The sequence below is a fragment of the Perognathus longimembris genome, chromosome 17 (genome assembly GCF_023159225.1).
Source record: "Perognathus longimembris pacificus isolate PPM17 chromosome 17, ASM2315922v1, whole genome shotgun sequence".
In the NCBI taxonomy this organism is placed as follows: domain Eukaryota; kingdom Metazoa; phylum Chordata; class Mammalia; order Rodentia; family Heteromyidae; genus Perognathus; species Perognathus longimembris.
This window is the reverse complement of record NC_063177.1, coordinates 12135543-12158662: the sequence shown is the minus strand read 5'-3', so window position 1 is coordinate 12158662 and position 23120 is coordinate 12135543. Positions and strand designations below refer to the sequence as shown.

General features: G+C 40.2%; 1 protein-coding gene across 2 annotated transcripts; it reads right to left on the bottom strand.

Annotated features, from left to right (window-relative positions):
• Positions 1-7927: 7927 nt before the first annotated feature.
• On the bottom strand, positions 7928-21136 carry Znf286a (zinc finger protein 286A). Of its 2 annotated transcripts, XM_048366328.1 has the most exons (6): positions 21076-21136; positions 20465-20626; positions 19837-19925; positions 16873-16987; positions 14579-14671; positions 7928-10483 (listed from the first exon to the last, which is right to left on the bottom strand). In XM_048366328.1, exons 2-6 carry the CDS (start codon positions 20517-20519, stop codon positions 9246-9248), a joined length of 1590 nt encoding a protein of 529 aa, XP_048222285.1. In that variant the 5' UTR covers positions 20520-20626; positions 21076-21136; the 3' UTR covers positions 7928-9245. The 2 variants fall into 2 exon arrangements, with proteins under 2 accessions (XP_048222285.1, XP_048222284.1); XM_048366327.1 differs by lacking the exon at positions 21076-21136 and having other exon boundaries at positions 20465-21034.
• Between the last annotated feature and the right edge of the window lie 1984 nt (positions 21137-23120).

The following is a 23120-nucleotide window of genomic DNA, read 5'->3' as shown; positions in this document are numbered from 1 at the left end:
TATAAAGGTCTTTTGCTTCCTTGATTAGGTTTATTCCCATATATATGTGTGTATATACATTGATTCAGTTTATTCTCATATATATATATACACACACAAATGTGTGTATGTGGAGAGAGAGAGAGGTTATTGCAACTGAAATATCTTTTTTCTTTTTTTAATTTCCCTCTCTGCTTGTACATTGTTGAGTCTCTGATTTCTTTTTTTTTTTTTTTTTTCTTTTGGCCAGTCCTGGGGCTTGGACTCAGGGCCTGAGCACTGTCCCTGGCTTCTTTTTTTTCTCAAGGCTAGCACTCTGCCACTTGAGCCACAGCGCCACTTCTGGCTGTTTTCTGTATATGTGGTGCTGGGGAATTGAACCCAGGGCCTCATGTATACGAGGCAAGCACTCTTGCCACTAGGCCATATCCCCAGCCCCCTCTGCTTGTACATTGTATACAGAAAGGCTACTGATTTTTGTGGGTTAATTTTGTATTGTGCTATTTTGCCAAAGTTATTGATCAGCTGTAGGAAATTGGGGATGAATGGAGTTGGTTCTTGGCTTACCTTTAGATGTAACCAAGTTAGCATTACCTGTGATGGGTATTTCCACAGTGCTATTATGGATCCAATACGGTTGTGATAGCATGAGCCACTGATGCTCAGCTCCCCCCCTCCCCCAGGCTGGTCTTGAATCATGATCCTTCTTTTATTTTTTAAAAAGTTTATTGTAAAAATGGTGTACAGTTGAGTTATAATTATGTAAGTAATGAGTACATTTCTTTTTGAACAGTGTCACCCCTCATTTTCTCCCCCTCCCTCCCACTCCCCTATTCCATCAAGTTGTAAAATTAATTTTCTTTTCGCTTGCCAGTCCTGGGGCTTGAATTCTGGACCTGGGCACTGTCCCTGAGCTTCTTTTTTTTTTTTTTTTTTTTTTTTTTGCCAGTCCTGGGCCTTGGACTCAGGGCCTGAGCACTGTCCCTGGCTTCTTCCTGCTCAAGGCTAGCACTCTGCCACTTGAGCCACAGCGACGCTTCTGGCCGTTCTCTGTATATGTGGTGCTGGGGAATCGAACCTAGGGCCTCGTGTATCCGAGGCAGGCACTCTTGCCACTAGGCTATATCCCCAGCCCCACCTGAGCTTCTTTTGCTCAAGGAGAGTGCTCTACCACTTGAGCCACAGCTCCACTTCCAGCCTTTTCTGTGTTTGTGATACTGAGAAATTGAACCCGGCCTTTGTGCATGCTAGGCAAGCACTCTACCACTAAGCCACTCTTCCAGCCCATTCCTTCCACTGTTTACCTCCTCAGTAGCACAGGCATGAGCCACTGTTGCCCCACCATTCCCTTAATCTCTTTTTATTTATTTATTTTTATTGTAAAGGTGATGTACAGAGGGGTTACAGTTTCTTAAGTCAGATACTGAGTGCATTTCTTTTTTTTTTCTTCAAATTTTTATTATCAAACTGATGTACAGAGAGGTTACAGTTTCATACATTAGGCATTGGATACATTTCTTGTACTGTTTGTTACCTTGTCCCTCATACCACCCCTCCCTCGTCCCCCTTTCCCTTTCCCCCCCTGAGGTGTTCAGTTCACTTACACCAAACAGTTTTGCAAGTATTGCTTTTGTAGTTGTTTGTCTTTTTTTTACCCTGTGTCTCTCAATTTTGGTATTCCCTTTCAATTTCCTAGTTCCAATATACAGTATCCAGTATACATGGTTTCCAATATACTCAGATAAGATTACAGAGATAGTGTAGGTACAACCACAGGAAGGTGATACAAGAACATCATCAATAATAGAAGCTACAGATACACATGGGACGTTGAAAGTAGTTACAACTGTGATATAACAATTGTTTCCATAACATGGAGTTCATTTCACTTAGCATCATCTTATGTGTTCATAAGGGTATAGCTACTGGGCCTTGTAATGCTCTGCTATTACTTGCCTAAACCTGTACTAATTATTCCCAATAAGGGAGACCATAGAGTCCATGTTTCTTTGGGTCTGGCTCACTTCACTTAGTATAATTTTTTTCTAAGTCCTTCTATTTCCTTACAAATGGGACAATGTCATTCTTTTTGATAGAGGCATAAAATTCCACTGTGTATATGTACCACATTTTCCTGATCCATTCATCTACTGAGGGGCATCTGGGTTGGTTCCAGATTGCATTTCTTTTTGAACAGTGTCAGCATGCCCCTCATTTCATCATCCCCTTAATCTTAAAAGGACCTTCATCATTTGTTTGGCTTAGAAGCTTACTCCATTTTCCTTCATTTTATAATCAGTTTTTAGTGTTGTCATTGGGTCCATGATATGAAGAGGGAGAAAACTCAGTTCAGTTCAGAAATTGGGAACACAGTATTTTTTAAAATAGTAACAATATATTCTCTAGTGACAATAGAGGCTACTGTTGGGGAGGGAAGAGGAAATTACATTAGGAGAGAGTTGAAGTTGCCTGTAATGGTCATGAGGTTATACTTTGGTTTAATAAAAAGTGATTTGTGCATTATTGTAATTTGTGCATTATTTTAATGAAAATGAGGCAAAGGTACAACTCTCAACAGGAAATGCCATGCCCAATAAACACAAAGAGATATTGGGCTGGGAATGTGGCATAGTGATAGAGTGTTCGCCTAGCATGCATGAAGCCCTGGGTTTGATTCCTCAGTGCCACATACACAGAAAAAGCCAGAAGTGGCACTGTGACTCAAGTGGTAGAATGCTAGCCTTGAGCAAAAGCAACTCAGGAACAGTGCCCAGGCCCAGAGTTCAAGCCTCAGGACTGGCAATATATATGTAATCACCAATGACATGAAAACAAGCTCCCAAAACTATTAATAATTTTTAAATGTGATAAAAAGAGTACCAATGGGGCTGGGAATATGGCCTAGTGGCAAGAGTGCTTGCCTCGTATACATGAAGCCCTGAGTTCGATTCCCCAGCACTACATATATAGAAAACGTCTAGAAGTGGCGCTATGGCTCAAGTGGTATAGTGCTAGCCTTGAGCAAAAAGAAGCCAGGGATAGTGCTCAGGCCCTGAGGCAAGCTCCAGGGCTCCCCCTCTCCCCCCGAAAAAACACAAACAAACCAAAAAACAGTCCCAACAGTTCCAAGGTTGTGGAGAAACAAGCATTCTCCCATTCTGCTTATGAGAACATAAGTTGAAATAATCATGGTAGGCACATAATGGCAACTATTATTATATAATATATATTGAACATCGTATACCCTTTGACCTAATGATTCTGGGTCTTAATTCCACCTACCTCTGGAAGTGTGATATGGAAGTGAGACTTTGTCAACTTCAGCTTTGCCTAATGCGTGTTAAACAGGAGAAATTCTTTTTTTTTTTGGCCAGTCCTGGGCCTTGGACTCAGGGCCTGAGCACCATCCCTGGCTTCTTCCCACTCAAGGCTAGCACTCTGCCACCTGAGCCACAGCGCCCCTTCTGGCCGTTTTCCATATATGTGGTGCTGGGGAATTGAACAGAGAGCTTCATGGGTTGGAGGCAAACACTCTTGCCACTAGGCCATATTCCCAGCCCTAAACAGGAGACATTCTATATTTACCCAAAATGCCCAGCCACTTACTTGTATAAAATATTTTCCCAGGATATTTCATGTGTGATCACTTTACAAGTCTTGGTCTCAAACAAGATGACCAAAATTAGCATTGAATAGTGTAGAAACATCACTGTGAGTTCTACAAATCAGCCCTTGCCTGTGAGACTCATGACAACAGCCTTCTTTTCTTTTTTCTTTTTGTGAGTTGTGGAGCTTGAACTCAGAGTCTGGGTGTTGTCCCTTAGCTGTTTTGCTCAAGGCTAGGGCTGTACCACTTTGAGCCACAGAACGCCACTTCCGGTTTTCTGGTGGTTAATTGGAGATAAGAGTCTTACAAACTGTTCTTCCTGGGCCGGCTTTGAACTGTGATCTCAGCCTCCTGAGTAGCTAGGATTACAGGTGTGAACTACCAGTGCCCAGCTGTCATAGCAACAGCCTTAGCCTAGCAACCCCCGACAATGTTGTCATCATATGATGTAATTTCACTTTATGGGGGAGAAAGAGTGGAGGATTAAAAGTGATGATCTTGCCTGGCACAAGTGGTTCACACCTATAATCCTGGTTACTCATGGGGCTCAGGTGTGAGGATCACACTTTGAAGCCAGCCCAGGCAGGAAAGTTGGTGAGACTCTTATCTCCAAATGACCACCAAAAAGTCAGAAGTGGAGCTGTGGCTCAAATGGTAGAGTGCTAGCCTCAAACAAAAGAAGCTCAGGCCCTGCATTCAAGCCCCAGGACTGGCAAAAAAAAAAAAAGTCTCATGGACTTTCCTGTCCAGGCTGACTTTGAACCATGAACCAGATCTCAGCCTCCTGAGTAGTTAGGGTTACAGTCATGAGCCACCGGCACCTGACAGATCATTAGTTCTTTTTATTTATTTTATTTTTTTTACCAAGTCCTAATTAAAGTATAAATTTACTTTTGGCTTTAAGCTATCAACTTAGGACTTGGCAAAAAAAATTTTGAGGGTGATTCAATAGAGGATGCTTCACCACTGAACACTCATTGTCATCAAGGTGCTTTAGAAAATTAAAAATATAGCACAAATGATTGTACTCTACAAGTTATCATGACCTGCATAAGAAATGGAAAGCTGTTTCACATTTTTACAGTAGATCATTAGTTCTTAAAGGGAGCCGGGAAGAACTCCTTGACTGGTCGCTGAGCCTGCTCATATTTCAGAACCAGTCAACCAAGGGCAAAGGCTCCTCGGGAGGACTACTGTGAACAAAGTGTTGGTAGGGATTCTCTGCCAACAGAGAATTCACTTTGGGTCTCAGCACAGCTGGATTCAAATTATGTCAACTTCTAAGATTGACTGTGCATCTGTAGTCACGGTGTTCAATCCAGTTTTGCGATTAAGAATTTTCACAACAGCCAGCAGAGACAGACAGATCTTGTCTCCAACCACTCAGAACAATAACAACAATAACAAAATGAAAACAGAAGTAGATGTATGGTTCAAGTGGTAGAGGTCTAGCCTTGAGCAGACGAAAGCCTGTGGCCCAGAGTTCAAGCCACATTTCTGGCACAAGGAAGAAGAAAAAATCCCAGGGTTTATCAGATTATGGGTAACACCTAGGCCACTGTAACTTTCTGGCAAGTCTTGAATACCTCAGCCTTGCTGTTTTCTCATCCCAAATGATCCGTACATTTTGGGATGGTTCTGTGTTATCTTTGGTACTATCTTTTGGTACTATATACTATTCAGGACTCTGTCCATTTATGTTGAGCAGAGCAAGGGCTAGCAGATTGAAGAAGCACTGTTATAACCATTGTTGACAGGGAAATGTTTGCCCTTAGCATCTTACCAAGGAGGTTGCACATGTTATCTCCTGAGGCTTCTTTAGGCAAAAATAAATAAACAAATAAAATAACCTGCCTCACCCACCATATACTGTCCATTTCTTTTTGCCATAGTGGTTGGTTTAAGGATGTCCATGCTCTAGGCCAATCAGAATCTCTTTGCACTTACAAATCTCCTCTTCCCAATGTTGGGGATCAAATCTAGGAGCTCCACATACAAGACAAACACTCTACCATGGAATTATACCTCCAGGTACTGTATGCAACTTTGAATGGTACTCTAAAGAAATACTTTTGTTTTCTTCTTCAGAAGTAACAGCTGTCAGACAACACAAGTCAAAAGTTGCCAGTGAACCATCTGGTTGGGTATAAAACCAATCCCTAGGAACGTGGTTGAGATAGCAAGAGAATAATGTAGTGACATCTTTGGAAAACTTGAATCCAAATTATCCCTGAGCCAGGTTTCACTCTTAAAATTTTTAATCATGACAGCCTTTTTTGTTTTAAGTTAGTCTGAAATGGATTTTCACAGAATGAAGAGTGTTCAACAGTCTGGTAGGTTTAAGTCACAGTAGGGGTTCCAGAACAAACTGACTAGACCATACATAAAATTATGGTTTTGCCATGACAAAGTAAGATTTAAGAGGGTAACCTTTCAATATAATCTCTGGTCCCTAAATAGCTATTAAGCAAAGACTCCCTGCCAATCTGCAGTGTACAGTTAGCTATAAGAACTCACAAATTAGGGGGTGGGTATATGGCCTAGTGGCAAGAGTGCTTGCCTCGTATACATGAAGCCCTAGGTTCGATTCCTCAGCACCACATATATAGAATAAAGCCAGAAGTGGAGCTGTGGCTCAAGTGGCAGAGTGCTTGTTCCTCATCCAGGTTCATAAAGGGAGCTATTTGCCAAAGATCAAGCAGTGGACAGAAGGCCAAAACCTAGGAAATATTCACTACATCAACTTCATAAGATTTCTGTAGCAATACATGAAATGTTTTTTCAACATGTCATAGTTTTATTTTGATAAATTTTTCTTGTTCAAAGCCAGGCTGTGTGTGTGTGTGTGTCCATGCATGCATATACCTCTCACCTTAAATATATATACATATGCACATGTATATATATATATATGTATGCATGCATATATGTATGTATGTATACATCACTCACCAGAATGTGAATTCTTAAGGCTAATTTGTAAATTCTTTTTTTTTTTTTTTTTTGCCAGTCCTGGGCCTTGAACTCAGGGCCTGAGCACTGTCCCTGGCTTCTTTTTGCTCAAGGCTAGCACTCTATCGCTTAAGCCACAGTGTCACTTCTGGCTTTTTCTATATATGTGGTGCTGATGAATCGAACGCAGGGCTTCATGTATAACAGGCAAGCACTCTACCACTAGGCTGTATTCCCAGCCTGTGTTTTTTATATGAACATCTTACCTCCCCTATCACTATAGTTGAGTGAATATTGCTGTAACAGGGCATGAGGATTCAGCACTACATGGTAGACCAATCTTTCTCTCTACTCCTTAATTTTCTCACAACTATATGGGCTGCTGAGGGTATTCCCTATTCGATGTTTTCAGAAGTTATGAAGCCAGATGAACAATTAGACATGTTATTGGTTTTCTGAATAATATATAATTTATGTCTGATCTTCATATTTTAACTAAGTTCAAATTAGAATTTAAATACAGGTTACAAAAGTTACTGATAATACATATACAAAAAAACATTTTTATTGATAGATGACTATAAGAGCAGTCTTAGTTTATAGATACCAAAAACATTTAAAAGGCAGAGCATTAACACTTACACTATGCACGTTGGGATAGAAATTAGAAATCAGGTTAAACATTGGGCATAAAAAGGACAAACACTGAAGTGCAAAGGACTTCCCAGTTCTATTTCCAGAGCTTAGAGAGTAAGTCCATCTACCACTACTTGACTGCAATTAGATTGCAAATTGAGGAGCTAGAACCACCAGATAGCACCCATCTATGTGATATGTTGACAAACAACAACAACAACAAAAAAAAACAACCCAAAAAACCAAATGGATTCCTTAGAAACTCGAAGAACAGCTCCTGGTAGAAATAGAAGCATGGGAGGCCAGAGAGCAGAATGATCACAGCTCCAAATCAGTAAAGAAAAGGTAGGAGAGAGATACATTATTTTTTTCCTGGTCCCGGGGCTTGAACTCAGGCCTGGGCACTGTCTCTGAGCTTTTTGTGCTCAAGACTAGCACTCTACAACTTGAACCACAGATCCACTTTCACTTTTTTTTTTTTAAAGTAGTTTATTGGTGATAAGCATTGCATGGACTTTCTTGCCCAGGCTGGCTTCAAACCACAATCCTCAAATCTTAGCCTCCTGAGTAGGTAGGATTATAGGCATGACCCATCAAGGACCATTTTGATACACATTTTTAAGTAACTCCTATTGACTGGTGCTTAATCACCTTGTTAAACAATCTATTTTGAAATAGGTAAGTATGACAGATGTATGTGTACATAGAGAGTGCAAATGCTTGTGAGCACAGTGAGCTCTCAAGTTAGGTTTACTGGGAATTATAAGTAACAGAGATAAGATAAAGAGCGTAAGAGTATAAGAGGGAAGGTAGGATTCAGGAAACAGGAAAGAAATCTGTGATTTTTTCTATACTTTTAAATAGTTTACTTTCCATATGACACTGATTAGTATGAAATAATTTTAAAATTTATATTTGAATTTCTGCTTCTGTGTTTTGAATCCCACCCATAATCCTTGGCTACTCATATAATCTACACTAATAAGTCATCATATTTTCATGCTTTCTTAATGAGTCTGGAATAATGACCATCCAACACACAGTGAACAAGAACAAAATACAGGTAAACAGGAAGGCCAGAGAAATGGTAACTTCACAAAAGGAAGCTCCTTATCCTCAGGTGAGTTACTTGAATTCTGTCCTATGAGCTTTGCCTAATCATGAGAAGTAGGTGCTCAGTTCCTTCAGTACCTGTCTTGACTGGGACTCTAACTTTTAGGCACTCTCTGTCCCTAGAGTTCTTTTTCTAAGTGACAAAGCACAGTTTATAAAAAGCCGAATAATGTAAAGAAACAAGGTTTTCCTAATAATGTAAAAAACTCTGGATTCAATCAATGCCAAGGAGAAGAAAAGGGAGGGTCTTGATTAATAATTACAGTTAAGGCATTGAGTCAATCTGTACTTTAGGGTAAATCTCAGGGAATTACAAAGTCCCTGTAACCACAGTTTAGAACCTTCTGTAATACTTTAGTTATGTTCGCCATATTAGACAGCAGCTTTTGGGAGCGATGGGTAGTTCAAGTCCACTTCCTCTTTTTTTAGCCTAAAAGCTTCTATGACTAGTAAAAGAAATGACACTAGGGAAATGATACTATCTGTACAATTAGGTCTATACTTTGGATTCAGAGTAATAACCTTGCATTTTTCTCATGATAAAGATGAATACTTAGCTTAACTTACAAAATAAGAATTTTCTTACAAAGTGAGAGGCCACAACAAAGTTTGTGGGACCAAAAAAAGGGGAGAGGGTAGATTTCACAATGTCTACTGCTATCCTTCCATAAAATTTCCTAAACTATAAGTGGATATTTAGAAGGTTGGAGAAAAAAAATTTTTGAGATCTCTGGCTAGAAAGTTTCATAATTATCAAATCAATGGGCATAGGAATACTTCCTATAGCTCAAAATAAATGACGCATTAGGCAAGTGAACTTATATGCCTATAGAATTTCGGCAAGTGAAATTAGATGAAATAATATTGGTCTTCAAAGGCATATTATGGATCTACCAAACAGTTAAGTATTTAACACAGTGCTAATGCCAACTTACATTTATTCACATTCATTAATTTTTCAGAGTTGCTCTCCAGTATGAATTCTTTGATGTCTGATGCGGGATGAACTACATTTAAAGCTTTTCCCACATTCATTACACCTAAAGGGTTTCTCTCCAGTATGAGTTCTCTGGTGTTGAATAAGAGCCGATGAATGAATGAAGGCTTTCCCACATTCATTACATTTGTAAGGTTTCTTTCCAATATGAATTCTCTGATGTTTAGCGAAGTTTGAGCTCCGGCTAAAAGTTTTCCCACATTCATTACATTCATAGGGTTTTTCTCCAGTATGGATTCTCTGATGCTGAACAAGGTGTGTGCTCTGACTAAAAGTTTTTCCACATTCGCTACACTCATATGGCTTTTCTCCAGTGTGAACTCGCTGATGCTTAGTAAGGGATGAGCAGTGGCTAAAGGCTTTCCCACATTCTTGACATTTGTAGGGTTTTTCTCCAGTATGAGTTCTTTGATGTTTAATGAGTGCTGATGAATGGATGAAAGCTTTATCACACTCATTACATTCATAAGGCTTCACTCCTGTATGAATCAACTGATGCTGTGCAAGATGTGTGCTTCTGTTGAAACCTTTCCCACACTCACTGCATTCATAAGGTCTTTCTCCAATGTGAATTCTCTGATGTATTGCAAGGGATGAGCTTTCTGTGAAGGTTTTCTTGCATTCACTACACTCAAAGAGAATTCTAGTATGAGTTCTCTGGTGTTTAGTTAAATTAGCTCTGTGGCTAAAAGATTTCCCACAATCATCGCAGGTATAGGGTTTCTCCCCAGTATGTACTCTCTGGTGTCGAATAAGAACTGAATGGTAAGTGAAGAGTTCACCACAATCATTACATTTATGAGTTTTTTTCTCTTTATATGTTCTCTGCTTGTTAGTTAGGTTTGATTTCTGCTTCAGTTGTTTTCCAACTGTATGGAAAGCATAAGATCCTTTGGGAACTCGGTCTTGAGTTATAAGGAGAGATTTCTGATTGAAAATTTTCCAATATACGTCCTGCTCATGATCTCTTTCCCCAGGGAGGGCATTCAGGTGTGTGAACATTTCTCTCAAGTGTCTCTCCTGATTTCCTTGCTGATTCTCTAACCAATTTTCACATTCAAGTGCTGTTTCCAAGGTAGAGTCATAGACACTGTTCCTTTTCAGTCTGTCTTTTACATGACATGTACCATGATGTGATTCTTTTTTGGATATACCTTGCACTGAAGTTGAATTCTTGCTCTCTGGTCTTCTCTCCTTATCTGAAAGACAGTGGAAATGCATTTCCCCCCTAATTCAACACAGAGGCAGTTATGTAATTGGTAGGGATAAATGAAGGTGAAAAGCATGCCTTCAAGGCCTAAGTAGATTTGACTCTTATTAAATGACTTGCAATTTGAGGGAAATAGAATCATTACACAGAGGGTTTAGGAATGTGGCTCAGTGGTAGAGTGCTTGAGTAGCATGCAAGAAGCCCTGGTTTCAATTCCTCAGTACCACATAAACAGGAAAAGCCAGAAGTGGCACTGTGGCTCAAGTGGTAGAGTGGTGGTAGCCTTGAGTAAAAAAGAAGCCAGGGCCAGTGCTCGGGCCGAGTTCAAGCGCCAGGACTGGCAAAAAAAATTAAAAAAAAAAAAAAAGACATACAGAAGAAAAGGATATACTTTTTTTTTTTTTTTTTTGCCAGTCCTGGCGCTTGAACTCGGCCCGAGCACTGGCCCTGGCTTCTTTTTGCTCAAGGCTAGCACTCTGCCACTTGAGTCACAGCGCCACTTCTGGCCATTTTCTGTATATGTGGTGCTGGGGAATCGAACCCAGGGCCTCATGTATACGAGGCAAGCACTCTTGCCACTAGGCCATATCCCCAGCCCAAAAAGGATATACTCTAATGAAGAAGAGTTAGAAAAGAGGAAAGGTGACTAGGTATGAAGGAAGGAGGCAGATGGAGCAATGACCAGTGGATGATCAGGCAATGAGTATACAGATATAAGAAAACATGTTATATAATACTAGTAATAACAAATACGCATACATTTACCATCTTAGTGTGGAGTACAGTTATAAATACTTGGAAGCACAGATTCACAGGGTCTACACTACAGATTATCTTTCTGACATTGACATAAGAAAATTCACAAAAGAACTATTAAATAATTCAATAACAGCTTAGGATATAGCTCAGTGGCAGAGCACTGCCTAGTATACATAAGCACCTTCATTTGATCTCCAGCACTACAAAACAAACAAAAAACAATAAATCCAATCCTAAAATATAAAAATTCAATCTGCCTCGGACACCATAAAATAAAGTCAAAGACTAGAATCAATTTTTTCTCAGTGATTTGTAAAGCTACCCTTATCATACATTAAAATCTAAAATATACAAGTAAAAAATAAAATAAACAAAAAGCTCCAATCAAGAAAAGCTAGAGCAAAAAATTACAAAATATTCAGAACTCTGACATTTATCAGTAAATCATAACATCAATAAAATATAAATAAAACACATGAAGTAGCATTTAGTAGCTATCAAATAGCAAAAGTGAACAAGTTTGATAACTGTTGGCCAAAATGGATGGTAGAATCTTAACAATTCCTAGTAAAACTAACATGTTATTTTAAGACTCAGTAATCCTTCCAGTTATTTATCTCAACCCCCAACTGTCAAGATGAAGAAAAGCCAATAAAGAAATGTCCACTGCAATTCTTTTTTTTTTTGCCAGTACTGGGCCTTGGACTCAGAGCCTGAGCACTGTCCCTGGCTTCCTTTTTGCTCAAGGCTGGCACTCTGCCACTTGAGCCACAGCGCCACTTCTGGCCGTTTTCTGTATATGTGGTGCTGGGGAATCGAACCCAGGGCCTCATGTATACAAGGCAAGCTCTCTCACCACTAGGCCATATCCCCAGCCCCTGCAATTCTTGCTAATGGCAAAAAAGTAAAAGTAAGCCATTCAGTTTATTTAAACACCAGGGACTTACTCCTTAGTTATAATAGAGATTCATTACATATTAACATATATTAATAAAATAGAAAGCTAAAAAAGAGTAAAGAAAAATGTGTGTATAAAATATACACACTTACACATACACATAAAACTGGAAATGCAAACACTGAAATGACTCACACTAACTTCAAGATACAGTAGTTATTTCTAGAGAATCAAATAATGAAACTAACTGAATTTCTAATTTGTTTATTTCTCAAAGAGCAAAAAATATCACACACCTATTAAAGATAGCTAAAATGAAGATAAAACAATGTAAGTTGATAATCATGTAAACCAACTAGAATTCATATTCTCTGCAGATGGGAATGTAATTGGTACAATAATTTTGAAAATCTCTTTGTCATTATCTACCAAAAACATGCACCTAACTAACTTATGACCCAGTTGTTTTACCTGTATGTATATATCCACCAGAAACACATATACAAGTTCATGAAAAGATATGTGAAGGAGATATTTAATAGTTGGGTACTGGTGACTCACACCTATAATCCTAGCTACTAGGAGGGTGAGAGATGAAGGAATGTGATTTTGCCTAGGCAGAAAAGTTGACAAGATCCTATTTCAAAAATAACCAGCAAAAGACAAGTCTGGAGGCATGGTTCGAGTGATAAAGTAGTCTAGTAAGTGCAAAGTCCTGAGTTCAAACCTCAATATGAAATGAATGTACATAAAAGCACTTAACTTACAACCTTACACTGGAAACTACCCAAATGCCTATCTTTAGGATAGGAAATAGACTGGAAACCAGGTGCTGGTGGTTCATAACTATAATCCTAGATATACAGGAAGCTGAGATTTGATGACTGCAGTTTGAAGCCAGCCTGGATAGGAAAGTCCGTGAGACTCTTATCTCTAATTAACCACCAGAGAACCAGAAGTAGCACTGAGGCTCAAAGTGGTAGAGGATTAGCCTTGAGTGCAAAAGCTCAGGGACAACACCCAGGCCCCAGGTTCAATCAACCAAAAAAAGGAGGGGGGAAAGAAATGGAAATATTGAGATAATGAAAGGCTATACAATGAGAATGAATGAACTATACCATTTCACAACCTGGATATATCTCACAGCTAACGTTTAATGAAGCAAGCCAGATACAAGAGTATATATAATATAATTCTATTTAGCTAAAGTTTAAGAACAATAAAAACTAACCTATAGTGTTACCAGTCAGGATAAGTTTACCCTTGGGAGGAGACAGGCAGGTGAAACAAGGCCCAATGTTGTTTCTAATGGGGCTGGTAAAGTTATTTTTTAGATTTGGCACTATTGACACAAATGTGAAAATTCATAGAAAAGCTATGATGCTTCTTTGTTGTTGTTGTTTTTTTGTTTTGTTGTTGTTTTGTTTTGTTTTGTTTCGGTTAGTCCTGGGCCTTGGACTCAGTGCCTGAGCACTGTCCCTGGCTTTTTTTTTTTTTTGCTCAAGGCTAGCACTCTACCACTTGAGCCACAGCGCCACTTCTGTTTTTTTCTATATATGTGGTGCTGAGGAATCTAATCTAGGGATTCATGTATATGAGGTGAGAACTCTACCACTAGGCCATATTCCCAGCCCCTCTTTGTATTTTATATTGCAAAAATATAGAAAAGTGGGGGGGGGGCTGGGGATATGGCCTAGTAGCAAGAGAGCTTGCCTCGTATACATGAGGCCCTGGGTTCGATTCCCCAGCACCACATATACAGAAAACGGCCAGAAGTGGCGCTGTGGCTCAAGTGGCAGAGTGCTAGCCTTGAGCAAAAGGAAGCCAGGGACAGTGCTCAGGCCCTGAGTCCAAGGACCAGGACTGGCCAAAAAAAAAAAAAAAAGAAAAGTGGGGGCTCGGGATATGGCCTAGTGGCAAAGAGTTCTTGTCTTGTATACATGAGGCCCTGGGTTCAATTCCCCAGCACCATATATACAGAAAACAGCCAGAAGTGGCACTGTGGCTCAAGTGGTAGAGTGCTAGCCTTGAGCAAAAAGAAGCCAGGGACAGTGCTCAGGCCCTGAGTCCAAACCCCAGGACTGCAAAAAAAAAAAAAAAAAACCACAAAAAATAGAAAAGTAACTATTAGGATGTGTTTAATCTTGGTGATAGATACATGTTATCTTTTCTGGACTGACGTACTTATAGTACTTTAAAATATTTCTCAAAATAAAAACACATAGGGACTTGGGGTGTGTGTGTATGTGTGTATGTGTGTGTGTTGGTACTGGGCTTGAACTTGGTTCCTTACACTCTCAATTGTCTTTTGTGTTCAAGGCTGGTATTCCAGCCTTGCTATTCTAATGCTCTTTCATAAGCACTGACAGTGCCATTTATTCACTATCCTATTGAATGTTTCTGAAGAGTCCCATCTACCTGACTCACCTGAATAGCTGCATTTGGAAACTTTTTTTTCAAGCTTCAATGGTTCTTTTGCATTGTCCAAACTGTAGTCCTCAGGTTTTGAAATAGGAAGCCCTGCTCAATAAAAACAAAAGGAGAGAAAGGAAGAAAGTAATAAGCATGACATGTATTTTATTATTAACATGACTAGAAACACTCAGAAACTACTAAAATGATTTTCAAGTCTATCATCAAATTCAGTATCACTAAAGGAAGAGAAATTTTGCAACTTATAATTACAGAGCCTATATACCATTTATACAGTAGGAAAGGAGAAAAAAATAACTACAAAAAAAGTCAAACTTATCTTTAACATTCTAGTGTTTAAGCATAAAAGTGTATTACTTAATGTATTTCTCCACGGACTTTTTATGAAATTCATCACTGGCCCATCTCAGCCTCAGGGCCCACTTCAAAGTTAAGAGAAAATGGGATGATGACATTGCCTTTGAGAACTTTGTGATAGGTGTTGATGATCAGAAGAAAAATGATTTGTAAATTATTATTAGTTTTTAGGTTTTAGCAAAAATTTTAGTATAATAGTTAAATGAGGAGAGAAATGGAGAAGAGAAACATTTTCTGCTCCCTATGCAGAAAATGGGAGTTAAAGACACAAACTTAGGTATGTATGTATGTATGTATGTACGTACGTATTTATTGCCAGTCCTGGGGTTCGAACTCAGGGCCTGAGCACTGTCCCTGAGCTTCTTTTTTGCTCAAGGCTAGAACCACTTGAGCCACAGCACCATTTCCAGCTTTTTCTGTTTGTGTGGTATGGAGGAATTGAACCTAGGGTTTCAGGCATGCTAGGCAAGCACTCTACTACGAAGTTACATTCCCAGCCCAAACTTAGCTATTTATGACAGACACAAAAATCTATACTCAAATACAGTTCCAATCTGTTGATCTACAACAAAGATCAGACACCAGTAGGCTCATACTTAGAATCCTAGCTACTTAGAAGGCTGAGATCTAGAGGACTGGGGTTCGGAGACATCCTGGTCTGAATGTCTGTGAAACTCTATCTCAAATTAAATCCAACTGGTTAGGTGCTGGTGGCTCACTCCTAGCTACTCAGGAGGCTGAGATCTGAGGACTGCAGTTTGAAGCCAGCCTGGGTAGGAAAGTCTGTGAGACTCTTAATTCCAATTACTGTAACCACCAAAAAGCTGGAATTGGAGCTGTGGCTCAAGTGGTAGAGAGCTAGCCTTGGGCAAAAAGCTCAGGGACAGCATCCAGATCTTGAGATTGAACCCCAGGATTGGCACAAAAATATTCAAGATAGAAGCATGGCATAAGTGTTAGAGTACCAGCTGAATAAGTACAAAGTGCTGAGTTCAAACCTCAGTACTAGGAAAAAAAATATTATAGGAAGATCTGGAATGAGGAAGGATGACCAACCATAAATGGAGCCTAAAATAGCTCCAGCAAGGGCCTGAGCTTGCTGAAGAGTCTTGACATCCTTATTGTGTGGGAAACTTGCTATTGCAGATTAATTTGAATTTCAGGAAAAATGATGGAAAAAATGGGACCTCAGTGGCACCACAAAATTGCGACTGCAGTGATTGATTTTGTCCAGTATTTTTCCTTACTTCCTGTTCCTGTGACTAGAAGTCACTTTCTTCGGGGATTGGGTTCATGAAGAGCTATCACTGTCCCTTCCACTCTTGTACAAATACACACGTGGCTGTGCACACATACCCAGAGTGGTGTGCACAAGATCTAGAACACCAGAATCCTCTGACTCTTGGTTTTTTTACTTTCTTGGATGAGCATGTGGCCCTATTTATTCAGCTCACAGGACAGAAGCATTTTTTCCCTTTTTTAGCTTTGTAACTAGAAGAATAATTCAACCATAGGGCTTCTGATGGCCATCTCTGCTACATAGGGAGAATCTCAGCATCAAGCTAATATAGGGTAAAGCCAAGCCAAATGACTAAAAATAAACATGCAGGTGAAATTCCTGATGATACATGGATTTTCTGAGTCAAGCTATTTTTCCCCATTGAGCTAGCATGAACTAGGTTATCATTTAATCCATGATACATAATAAGCATAGATATTTCACCAAGAACCTAGGTGGGGGAAAAAAGACTTTTCATCTGTGGGTATATCTCAGTGGTAGAGTGCATTCGTAGTAGGTTCAGTCCCCAGCATTAAACAAAATAGGCTCCAAAGAAATTTTCTCAATGAGAAAATGAAGGCTGGTTAAACTTTTTCATTTGCAATAAAGCCATGATATCCCTGAGTCACAATGAGAATAAAATCATACTTACAAAGTGAGACCAGGTTCCTGTAGTTCTCAAGCATCACATCCCTTTGGGTAGGATCCAGCTTCCTCCATTCCTCTGGTGTAAAGTCCATGGCTACATCCTTGAATGTCACACTCTCCTAAGATACAAAGCACACCTTCATTCACTATCTTTTCCTTCCTGTAGAAATGTCCCCATTTCTGCTGGCACTAGGAAAGGTTTGACAACACACTCAACAAGGGAGGAGGGAAGGATTTGACTAGTGTTCAGATTGCAAATATGCTAAGTAAAGTCATGCAGTATCAACAGTGTTCCAGGCATTCTGTGTTAGACTCAACATAGGAACTAGGTGAAATGTAACTATAATTGTTGCATTGAAAACAGCCTTTGACTGTATTGTTCTGAGGAATAAAGCATTAAAAGATGAACCAAATAAGTAAACAATGTAGTTTGGTAAAGCAGACGTAATATAGGAAAAGGTGGTTTAACATATTATTTCTGTGAGTCCTTAATAAAAGCTTAAAGGAACAATCAGCATTCAAAAGATAAACTGCAGGGCTGGGGATATGGCCTAGTGGCAAGAGTGCTTGCCTCCTATACATGAAGCCCTGGGTTCAATTCCCCAGCACCACATATATAGAAAGCGGCCAGAAGGGGCGCTGTGGCTCAAGTGTGGCAGAGTGCTAGCCTTGAGCAAAAAGAAGCCTGGGACAGTGCTCAGGCTCCCTGAGTCCAAGGCCCAGGACTGGCCAAAAAAAAAAAAAAAAGATAAACTGCAATACAGAACTTGCAAAGAGATGTCATGGAAAGAAGACTGGCAGTGACCTGCCTCCAAACTCTGTAAAATATGGAATTAATTCAAGATTGAAGATATTAGACAATGACTGCCATAAACTAATTAGGGTTACACATTAACCAAAAAATGTTGGTGTGTAAAACATGATAAAGTTACAGATAAAACTCCCCACACAAAACTATAAGGAGATGGATACACATTAGTATTGAACATGCCCCTTTACACAATGTCATAGGGAATGTAAATAATATTCTAAAGTTGTTGAAACATACACCAAATGCTTTAACTGTATAGGAAGCATCTATTTATATATTCACAAGGCATTTGCAGACAGTGACAAGGTAAATTGAAAAAATATGGAACAATTAAAAAATAAAAATAATTGAAAAAAACAGAATATAAAAATAATTATGAAATAAAAAGCAAAACCCAATGCCAAATGGCTAAAACTCTACTCAAGAAGTTTGGTAGCCTTAAAGACTGGCATTTTATTTTTTTTTAATTATATAAGTAAATGAGTGGTGCATACAAATCAAGAACAATGACTAAGGAAACCAGAAGTATAAGATAAAAACAGAAATTTGATACAAAAATAAAACAGCTGGAAAATCTGAATAAGATCAGCAAGTCGCAGTATTTCACCAAGGTTACTATCTTGATTTTGGAGTAACAATCATAGTGCAAAACAGAATGCTGGGGCTGGGAATGTGGCCTGTGGTAGAGTGCTTGCTTAGTATACATGAAACCCTGGGTTCAATTCTTCAGCACCACATATATAGGAAAAGCCAGAAGTGGTGCTGTGGCTCAAGAGGTAGAGTGCTAGTTTTGAGCAAAAAGAAGCCAGGGACAATGCTGAGGCCCCGAGTTCAAGCCTCAGAACCGGCAAAAATATAATAAAATAAAATACTAACTTTTAGAGAATCTGATGAAGAGTAGTATGCAAAATACCTCTGAACCATTTCTAACTTTTCCTAGGACTAAAATAAAATTCTTTTGGCAGTACTGAGGTTTTGACCCAGTGCCCTGTACTTGCTAGGTTAGTATTCTACCTCTTGAGCCACACTTCTAATCCTTTTCACTTCAGATGTTTTTTTCAGATAGGGTCTCATACTTTCGTCTGGCTATCTTAAAACTACAATTCTTTTACCTATGCCTCCAAAGTAGTTGTGATTACAGGTATTACCAAGTCCAGTTTGTTCTTAAGCCTTATCTAGCCAGAGTAGTATTGTTCAATATATATGTATAGATATAGATATATAGATTTTTTTTTTTTGCATAAGCCAGTTTAAGATGAGTTTCATCAGAAGCAACTTAAAGTTTCTTGATTAATGAAGTCTGAGACTCCTGTTAAGCATTTGGGAAGCCAACAGAGACAGGCAGGCATATAAAGGGCCCCAAGAACTTAATTTTTACAAATACTACCAATGTGTATGATCTGCTTATATTTATACTTGGATTATAGTAGTAAAGAGAAAGGTTAATTGGGAAATCTTTGGGTTGCAGCATGCCAAACACACCATGGAGAGCACCTTCCTAATTACTATTATTATTTTTTTTTTCTGGTTGATCGTGGGGCTTGAACTCAGAAGTCTGAGTGCTGACCCTGAGCCTTTTCACTCAAGGCTAGCATTCTACCACTTTGAGCCACAGTTTCACTTCCAGCTTTTTTTGTATATGTGGTGCAGAGGAATTGAGCCCAGGGCTTCATGAATGGGAGACTAGTACTCTACCACGAGGCCACATTCCCAGCCCTATGAGACTTTTTTTTTTTTTAAAAATCCCCATTAATCACCAAAACCCCAGAAGTAGAGCTGTAGCTCAATGTAGAACACTAACCTTGAGTGCAGAAGCTCAGGGACAATGCCTAGACCGAGTTCAAGCCCCAGGATTGACACCCTTCCCCCCCAAAAAAAGTTTTTCCCAAATTACCAAGCATAGAAATTAGCATAGTAGAAGCAAGAAGGCAAATACTGCACACTTGCCTGTAGAAAGATAATAAATACTAGATGGAGAAGAGAGGTACAAATGGGTAAGTAGAAAATATTTCCTACTGTGTTTCCATCAGTCTCTCAAAATTAGAACATAGGTCTCACAATGGGCTTTGTGTGTGGGGGAAACCTTTTCAAAAAGAGAGCTATGCATCTATACTCTTGAAAAATTTGAAATTTAAATCATCAATAGAGACCACTCACCTGGGATCTGGCTGTGAGTTGCAGAGCTGCTACTTCTCCTTCTTCTGGACTCTTCTCTTGGGAAAGGGGAGAATCCTGGGAAGACAAAGCTAAGGGCAAGAAAGTAGTAATGATTAGACCAAGCCTTATCTTCCTATTCAGACTTCAAGGCTAAAAATTCCTTCACCATACTACATGAGACTGAAGAACTCCAGCCTCTCTGTTTTTATTTTATTAATGAACCACAAGGTAACTGTGCTGATAAAGATAATGCATGTGGAAGAAATATTTTTGCAAACACAAAGTTAAATTCTCAGACCCCACTGATGGACACAAGGAGGGGATAATCATTTAGAAGAAATAACATGTGACAAAAGTAGTCATAGCTTTGCTCCCATCTTAGAGGCTTAACACTTGCTTATATTTGGGGGTGGCTTTGAAAGGTCTACTGTCCACCCACTACAGAGTGGAAAGGGGATACAGATCACATCAAATCTCCCACAAAGAGGCCATCGATACCCAAGACAATGGATGCAGACAGTCCTCTCTGCCAAGCAGTCACTTGTCTCAGGCAATGCCCTCCCCATCCCGCCCCCAGGAAGGAATTCTGTCCTTCCGATACCCAAGTTCAACCCTGGGACAATTCTACCTCGTGTCTTCGAAACGTCAGCCAAATCTGTCTTCATGATTACCACCTCCTCCATGTCCTGCAGATTCTGCTCTTCGGTCAACTTCCACCTCTGTGCATGGAACAGTTCGTTGCAAGTCCCTGGAGCCTCGGGGTGCTCCCCCAGCCTTCCCTCTAGCGTGTCTGCGGGAAGATCTCTGTCAGACTATTGTGGAGTCTACCTCGATCCTATGGAGCGCGAGCCTGGAAACCTGGACGCAGCATCCTCGAGGTTGGGTCCTCCGACACTGGTGTCCGCAGCTTGGGGAGGCCCGGGGGTGGGGGTTGGAGGGTGGGGGACGGATGGAGCACCGAGGGGTGGCTGCCGTGGACGCACAAAAAGCACGCACAAACTCCAAGGCGCTCCGCACACCCAACCCAGCACCCTCGATGGTCCAGCCACCCTCAGCTCCATTCCGCCCTCCAATTCTGCCACTCATTGGCACCCCAATCCCAGGGGGCAAGGATTAGGGCTCGTGCATGTGGGGATGGAGTTCAAGGTCTGTGCCTTCTAGCCTCGATTCCGCTGGGAACGATCCCGGTTTACCGTGGAGGATGAGCCAAGAAGTGCGGCATTGTAGCATCCAACTTACCTCCTATTCCCGGCCTGACAAAGGCTACGAACTTCTAGGGCCAGCTTGAAGTCGCGCATGCGTAAGAACCATCGGGGAGAAGGCATCCCTCTAGGAACTACGACTCCCAGAAGGCACTGCGCGCTTATCGATTTCCCCCCCCCCCCTTTTCTCAGCCGGTGGGCGGGAACTAGCGTCTCACGGCTGTAAGGTATCCTTCCTTCTCGCGAGAGTTTACCACAGCATCTCTGGTAGCCGATCTCCCAGCCAGAGACCACCGGAACATCTAGGAATTGTGAGCCTGGCCAGGGTGCTTTACCCACCCTTTGTCTGCACATTTGCCTAAAGGATAGATCTTATGGCTGCAAAGCTCAGCCCAGATTCCTGTAGCGTGTTAGGATATATGGCTTTTATCCTTCCCAAACTCATCTTTTGCTTTTAAGCACTCCAGAAATGAGGGAATCAGAATTAGAATTGGATCCCTAGGGTCAAAAACAGAGCCTGGCATTTTGTGGTCTCTAACCAATAGGTTGAATCTATCTGATTTGCCAGTAGCAGCAATGACTACAAAAAGATGGCATAATTATACTTTCAAGTTGTACAGGGTAAAACTTTGAGTATAGAATTTTGTATTTTATCTAAATTTCATGTAAATGATCAAATATATGAAAAACCTTGGAGGAAGTATTTTTGCTGAAAGAAAAACACTCCATATCTCAATATATAAAGTATAGCTGAGTTATTTATTAAATGCTTTTTTACCTTATTAATAAGACGATAAAAAAAAAACGCCTGATGTTTTATAGGTTAATGGGAGTCATACAGTTTTCTGTATGAGGAGCCAAAAGCACTTTGCTCCTTGGGCTGTTCTTTTAAAATTGAGTGTGACGATACATAATTTTCATTCATTTCAGAAGGTCTGGATTTCCTCTCTTTATGCTTGTTCTGAGACTTGAACTCAGAGCCTGGATGCTGTCCTTGAGCCTTTTTGCTCAAGGCTAGCGCTCTACCACTTGGGTCAAAGCTCATTTCCGGCTTTTTGCTGATTAACTGGAGGTAAGAGTCTCATAGACTTTCTTGCCCTGGCTGGGATTCTCAGATCTCAGCCTCTTGAGTAGCTAGGATTACAGGTGTGAGCCATAGATGCCCAGCTTCTCCTCTCCATTCTTGAAGGCTAGTTTCACTGGATATACAATTCATGGTTGGCAGGTCTTTTAAGATAACACATCACAAATATTTGCTTTTACCTTCATTATTTCAAATGGGAAATCTGTTGCCATTCTCATTAGCATTCTATAAGGAACATTTCTCTGGTGTCATATTATTTTCTTGTTTGTAGCAATTACATGTGTTTTGGTAGAGATTTGAGTTTAATTGGGGTTTGTTCATTTTCTTGAATCTGTTTGTGTTTTTCATCAGACTCAAGGAGTTATTGACCATTATTTGTTTCATTATTTCTTGGTGTCTTCACTGGAACTTGAACTCAGGGCCTCTCTTGCTCTGCTTTTTCTTTCTTTCTTTCCTTTTTTTTTTTGGCCAGTCTTGGGCCTTGGACTCAGGGCCTGAGCACTGTCCCTGGCTTCTTTTTGCTCAAGGCTGGCCCTCTGCCACTTGAGCCACAGTGCCACTTCTGGCCATTTTTTTTATATATGTGGTGCTGGGGAATGGAACCCAGGGCTTCATGTATATGAGGCAAGCACTCTTGCTACTAGGCCATATTCCCAGCCCCTTCCTCTGCTTTTTCTACTCAAGGATGACATACTATTTGAGCAATACCTCCACTTCTCAATTTTTTTTGCTGGTTAGCTGGAGCTATGAGTCACTCAGACTTGTCTGCCTAGGCTGGCTTCATACCTAGGTCCTTTTGTCTCAACCTTCTAAATAGTTAGGGTTAGAGGTTTGAACCATTTGCACCTTCTTCTGAGACTCTGCTGTTAAGATTGCCGGTACTGGTATTTGAATTCAGGGCCTGGGTGCTAGCTATTCTTTAGCATTTTGCTCAGGGCTAAACTTGAGCCACAGAGCCATATCCAGCTTTTTGGTTGTTAACTGGCAAAGAGAGCTTC

Excerpts from the sequence above, each read along its gene's own strand:
- Znf286a (XM_048366328.1), bottom strand. The coding sequence starts at position 20,519 with ATGGAGGAGGTGGTAATCATGAAGACAGATTTGGCTGACGTTTCGAAG. Across the intron at positions 19,926-20,464 it reads TGACGTTTCGAAGACACGAG|CTTTGTCTTCCCAGGATTCT; the intron begins GTAGAATTGTCC and ends TCTTGCCCTTAG. Across the intron at positions 14,672-16,872 it reads CAGGAACCTGGTCTCACTTT|GGCTTCCTATTTCAAAACCT; the intron begins GTAAGTATGATT and ends TTTATTGAGCAG.